The sequence below is a fragment of the Triticum aestivum genome, chromosome 6D (genome assembly GCF_018294505.1).
Source record: "Triticum aestivum cultivar Chinese Spring chromosome 6D, IWGSC CS RefSeq v2.1, whole genome shotgun sequence".
Classification (NCBI taxonomy): Eukaryota; Viridiplantae; Streptophyta; class Magnoliopsida; order Poales; family Poaceae; genus Triticum; species Triticum aestivum.
Window position 1 is genome coordinate 474,061,772 of NC_057811.1, and position 5,799 is coordinate 474,067,570.

The 5,799-nt window shown below is 53.5% G+C and overlaps 1 protein-coding gene across 3 annotated transcripts; it reads left to right on the top strand.

The window, feature by feature from the left end:
- The first annotated feature begins 1,383 nt into the window (after positions 1–1,383).
- On the top strand, positions 1,384–4,880 carry LOC123146048 (laccase-19). Of its 3 annotated transcripts, none has more exons than XM_044565623.1 (5): positions 1,384–1,762; positions 2,408–2,541; positions 2,832–2,983; positions 3,131–3,495; positions 3,587–4,880. In XM_044565623.1, the coding sequence occupies exons 1-5, from the start codon at positions 1,669–1,671 to the stop codon at positions 4,741–4,743; spliced, it is 1,902 nt and encodes a 633-aa protein (XP_044421558.1). In that variant the 5' UTR covers positions 1,384–1,668; the 3' UTR covers positions 4,744–4,880. The 3 variants fall into 3 exon arrangements, with proteins under 3 accessions (XP_044421558.1, XP_044421559.1, XP_044421560.1); XM_044565624.1 differs by having other exon boundaries at positions 2,465–2,541; XM_044565625.1 differs by having other exon boundaries at positions 1,385–2,137.
- The last annotated feature ends 919 nt before the right edge of the window (positions 4,881–5,799 follow it).

The following is a 5,799-nucleotide window of genomic DNA, read 5'->3' on the forward strand; positions in this document are numbered from 1 at the left end:
CCGAAACGACCGGGTGGGCTGACTGCTACAAAACCGACCCAGATGGGCGCCTCATACTGACCTCAAATGCCTGCATTGTCCAGCACCCCTCATATCCAGCCCAAATGTAGGGCAGATATGGGGCGGACCGCGCGCGTCCGCCAAGTCGGTCTGGATCAGCCTGGCCCACCCTAGCCCCACAAATATCCCCATCCAATGAACCCTAGGCCAAAGTCAATCTGTCTGTCCACTCCACTCCCACATCGGTAGTAGCGCCGACTATGGTGGCGGATCTGGCAGATCTGGCGACTAGTCCAGCCTGCTGCGCAATGTGGAGCCCGATGATGTGAAGGAGGTCGTCGTCCGCATCGCTTTGAAGCGGCCTTCGCTCGACCAAGGCAACAACGGCAACTCCGTTTCCACAGCACCCGTCGCGCGGTGAAGCAGCGCCAACGACGACACCGACCCCTCCCGTCGGTCGCGCAGGTCTGGCTGCTCCGCGCCCTCGCCCGTCCAGGTACACCGCCCACCACCGCTGGTTCAATCTACTTCGGAAGGGGTACCCGGGCAGGGCTGGGTCCTCGTGCCCACGCCGTCGCCGGCGCGGAAGAGGACGCTCAAATCTGGGGCACATGCCACCTGCCGCAAGTGGCAATAGGCGGCGGCAGGGGAGGCATTAGCCACGGGCCGTTGGATCCCGAGGACATGCTCGATCCTCGCATCGGTCATCGCTACTCCCTCATGACAGAGGTGACTAATGTGCGACGGCTCCACCATAAGAATACCAAGGCGCTCCGGCTCGCCATCGAGCTATCCGAGCGTGAGGCATCCAAGGAGGTGGCGACGAAGGTGAAGGCGACTCGACATGCGAAGGCGACCTGACATGCCAAAGGTGCTTCGACGACTCAGACATGACAGACGGCTCCAGGTCCAGCTTCGATGTCGACGCACCGCCGCACACCGACGCCTATATGGAGTGGCAGAGCCGCACCAAGGACCGCAAGACGAAGGGTCGGCGAGGAAATTGTGATTTCCTTCATCCTTCTCCGTTTTATCTATGTTTTAATTATGTTTATAGTATGAGTTAGCATTGTCCGCCGATGAACTTTGATCTTTTGTGAGGCGATGAGCTATGATCTGGCTGTATCGGATAAATTAAGCGAGTTCATCGTGTTCATGTATGTAGCGTTGCATGGGTTTAAGATTTCAGATATGAGGTACACGACTGTGAGAGTAGACAATTAAGACGCGTCTGGTCACTGCCTATGAACGTGCCGGATGCATCCGTTTGAGCGCCCGAATTTGGTATCGGCGGGTGTAGATGCTCTCACCATGATTGAAAGGAAAACTTTGGATCAATTCACTCCTTTCACTGACCTCTAAAAGAAAAAAAAGGCAAAAAAAAAGACTTTTCTCGTCCACAGCTCACACTCCTTTCACTGACGTGTGGGCCCGGGTCCACATGTCAGTGGGCCAATGGCACGGCAGAGGAGCCGCGTCTGTCTAATCCACCACCGCCGCCGTCAACCTCCAGCTCCGGCCGGCCTTTCTCCTCCTTCCCCATATCGGCCTAGCATCCTCTCCGTCCTCTCCAGGCCGTCTCCACCGTCAGCCTTGGGAACCAGATCCAAGCCCCCTCGGTCGTGACGACTGCGCGGGCGAGAGGATCCCTGTGCAGCTCGCCGAGATATGCATGAGAGGGAGCGAGCCGGAGGAAGTGTGCTGCTCACCTGGGGCGGCGGCCACTGCTGCGCTCTCGCCGGCGCAGACCCTGCAGCACAGGGTAAGTCTCTCGTATTGCCCTACTGTTAGCTAAAGGACTGGTACTGTTGTTTGTGTGTCCATTACTAGTTCTTCTAATTACAATTTCCCTGTGTGAGTTACGAATTGCGTATCTTCTTTAGTCACTGCAAATTCAATGTTTATTCCCTGCACCGAAGTAGTCTGAAGAACAAACATTACATTTCTCTGCCACAAGAGCCACTCAAATATTTGTAATTTCTCTTGGAGAGATACATGTCTTCTCTAGCTGTGGATTTGACATATGTTGGTCTTCTATCTGGCTCTGTACCCACAAGTAAAGAAGAAGCTGCTTAAGTTAGCTACTATTTGGATGCCCAAAATTGCTTCAGGACAGGAGGCAAGGAGCGCTGGCAAGGTAATTGCTCAAGTCCTATATATTCAGGCAACAAAAGGTGATGGGTTATGTCTTGTTTTTTTTGTGTGTTTTTTTAAACTTCAATGTGTGCGTGTGCATAACGTACACCGTATCTAATTTCACTGCCTCTAACTGGATCCCTGTCTTGACTGCAAGAACACACGCACGAGTCATCTAGTATTTTTTTTTCTTTACCTGCCAGTTGTTGTGTGTGTGTATATGACTCTGGGATGTTAGTGCAATATAAGCAACAACAATTAATCTTGATAGCCAAAGAAGGTGTTGAAGCAAACAGAAGCATATGTAAGATGCTCTCCATGGCAGCAGGTGCCGTCGTCTTCTTCGCCGTTGCCCTGTCGGCTGCTACCAGCGGCGACACTGCGGTCGTCGAGCACACGTTCATTGTGAGTGCACCATCCATTTTTTATCATCTTAAACGTCGAGGCTAACTCTAATTTCTTGACAAACGTCGAGAACAGAGCACAGCTCGAGTGGCTAGAGGAGCATGTATATGGCCTCGCCCCGCCTGGGTTTGAGTCCTGATGGGGCTCCCGAAGGCTCTTATTTCTTCTAAGATGTTTGACTCCGGATACTAGTGTCCCGGAGTTTGCATTTTTTTTAAACGTCGAGTCTAGCTCTAATATGTTCATAAATCATATATAATGCTCATCACTTGATCAACTATTGGATCCAGGTAAGCCAGGTGCGTATGCGGCATCTGTGCAACGACACGCTGGTGACGGTGGTGAACGGGCAGTTCCCCGGCCCGGCGTTGGAGGCCACGGAAGGGGACACCGTCGTCGTCCACCTCGTCAACCAGTCACCCTACGGAATCACAATCCACTGGTACGCTTCGCTCTCCTCAAAAACAATTCACCACATTCATGCATAAATGGTCGTCGTCTCCTCGTCATCCGGTCTTCTTCTTCTTCTTCTTCTTCTTCTTCTTCTTCTTCTTCTTCTTAAGGCTCTAACGTGTGTGCGTACTTGCAGGCACGGCGTGAAGCAGCGGCTGACGTGCTGGGCGGACGGAGCCGGGATGATAACGCAGTGCCCGATCCAGCCCAACACGACCTTCACCTACCGGTTCGATGTGTCCGGCCAGGAGGGCACCCTCTGGTGGCACTCCCACGTCTCGGCGCTCCGGGCCACCCTGCACGGCATCATCGTCATCCGCCCCAGGTCCGGCACCTACCCATTTCCCAAGCCCGACGTTGAGGTCCCGGTCATCATCGGTGAGTGGTGGCAGAGGGACCTCATCAAGGTGGACAAGAACTTCTCCATCGGGGGATCGTTCGACGACAACCCCGCCGCCGCCACCATCAACGGGAAGCTCGGAGACCTCTACAACTGCTCCGGTAAGCTGTTTGTTTGCTACTCCTCCGATCGATTTGACAACACATGGAAAAGAGCCGTACGTACTGACCCACGTACATGCTCTGTTTATAGGGGTAGCAGAGGACAACTTCGTCCTGGACGTGGAGCCCGGCAAGACGTACCTGCTGCGGCTGGTGAACGCGGCGCTCTTCTCTGAGTACTACTTCAAGGTGGCCGGGCACAAGCTCACGGTGGTCGGCGCCGACGCCAGCTACCTGAGACCGTTCACCACGGAAGTCGTCGCAGTCGCGGCGGGTGAGACCATCGACGTGCTCATGGTCGCCGACGCCCCACCTTGCAGGTACTACATGGCTGCCCTGGCCAACCAGCCGCCGGTGCCTGACCCGCAGATCCCGGTGTTCATCTCCAGAGGGGTTGTGCAGTACAACAACATCCCCAGCGATGCGCAAAACTGCACAGAGAAATCGCCTCTCATGCCTGAGATGCCTGACCAGCACGACACCATCACGACCTTCTACTTCCATGGCAACCTCACCGGCCTGCAGCAGCCTGGTGGTGGTCACCCACTGCTACCGCAGGTCCGGGGTCGCGTGGACGAGCGTCTCTTCCTCACGCTGGGCAAGGGCTCCATGTGCACGCACAACAAAACATCTTGCAAGCGAGGAGGAAGCAACGAGTCCTTTGAGGTGGCCTACATAAACAACGTGTCCTTCCACCTCCCGGAGACCACGGCGGTGCTTGAAGCACGATACTACGGCAGTGGCGTGGCGGTGGAGCAGCTGCCCAGCATGCCGCCGAGGGCGTTCAACTTCACCGACACGGCGTTGATACCGGTCGTGCCCGGCAGGGAGATGGAGGCGCTCGAGCCCACGCGCAAGGCCACCACGACGCGCCGGTTCGCGCACAACGCCCCCGTGGAGGTGGTGTTCCAGAGCACGGCCACCATGCAGAGCGACTCCAACCCGATGCACCTCCACGGCCACGACTTCTTCGTGCTCGCGCAGGGTCATGGCAACTACGACGCCGGCAGGGACGTCAGGAGCTACAACCTGGTGGACCCGCCCATGAAGAACACCGTGCAGGTGCCGAGGCTCGGGTGGGCCGCCATCCGCTTCGTCGCCGACAACCCCGGGGCGTGGTTCCTGCACTGCCACTTCGAGTTCCACATGGCCATGGGCATGGCGGCGGTGTTCGAGGTGGACAACGGGCCCACGCTTGAGACCACTCTCCCGCCCCCACCTTCGGATCTGCCAAAGTGCACGAGATAGATGTGCTGAGCAGCGTACCTAATATGACACCAAATAATGTGGATGACTCTTCCCCACCTTAATTTTAGTAGAGTATTGTGTACTGAGTACTGACATTGTTTAGTATATTCATCATATCAATAAGAAACCAATTTGCATCTCTGCAACAACATGATGTCAAGAGCTAGTCAAAACATCTAGAATGCCATGCATACATCCAATTACTGAAAAAGGAAAGCACAAAAGGATCACTTATCCATGCCAAGCAGCAACACCGACCATTCATTCACGACACAACGATTGTGAGAATGGTCTCCCAAAATCAACACCAACTTTGCATTGACATTGTTTTTATGGCATGAAAAGGGTAACATAAAACAAACAAAGGAATCTTCATCACTTTGTTTATCTCATCCCCTAGCTTTATATTGTGTTTACTGCTTCGTAGCTTGTTTTCCTTGTGTGTCTTGCTTACCTGTGATAGTTCATGGGAGTCAACGACGACACAAAGCAAGGAAGATGAAGGCGCAACGAAGCCGCTGACCACACAACTATGAGTTGAAATTTTATTCTAGTTTTTTTTAAACAGGGGCATAAGTGTTGCCTCATCCTTAAATTAAGGAGTTAAAGTTGTATTAAATTGTCCCCATTATTACAGTGTCGTTACTCGTTACTCTCTCGGCATGCTTTTACCCAAATGTTTAGCTCCCGCAATGGTCCAAAGTTTCGTGTCAGTCTTGATCATGTGAAAGATGACAAAGGGTGGGGTGGATTTGTGGTGGAAGACCCTGACATTCCTTTCGTTCCAAATGGCCCCCAAGAGACAAGCATGGTGACCGATGACATTGCCTTGTGGTGTGGCATGTGTAGATTCGACATTACAATCTAGCACTCCTTAACGGATCGTTCGGTGGTCCACGTGGAAGTGTTAACCGCGTAGAGTTGAAGCCAATCATTTACCATCCCCAAAATCCTTAAGGTGCAGCGGTACTTCTGCAAGGGATATGCTGTGGTTTTGTTTGTACATTTAGATAGGGGGCAAATCCCACAATGCCGTCATCCATGCTTGGCCAAGTG

What these genes read in the sequence shown, in the direction of transcription:
- LOC123146048 (XM_044565623.1), top strand. Translation starts at nt 1,669, where the DNA reads ATGCATGAGAGGGAGCGAGCCGGAGGAAGTGTGCTGCTCACCTGGGGC. An exon ending in CGCAGACCCTGCAGCACAGG is followed by an intron (nt 1,763 to 2,407) that starts GTAAGTCTCTCG and finishes TAATCTTGATAG; the next exon opens with CCAAAGAAGGTGTTGAAGCA. An exon ending in AGACCTCTACAACTGCTCCG is followed by an intron (nt 3,496 to 3,586) that starts GTAAGCTGTTTG and finishes CTCTGTTTATAG; the next exon opens with GGGTAGCAGAGGACAACTTC.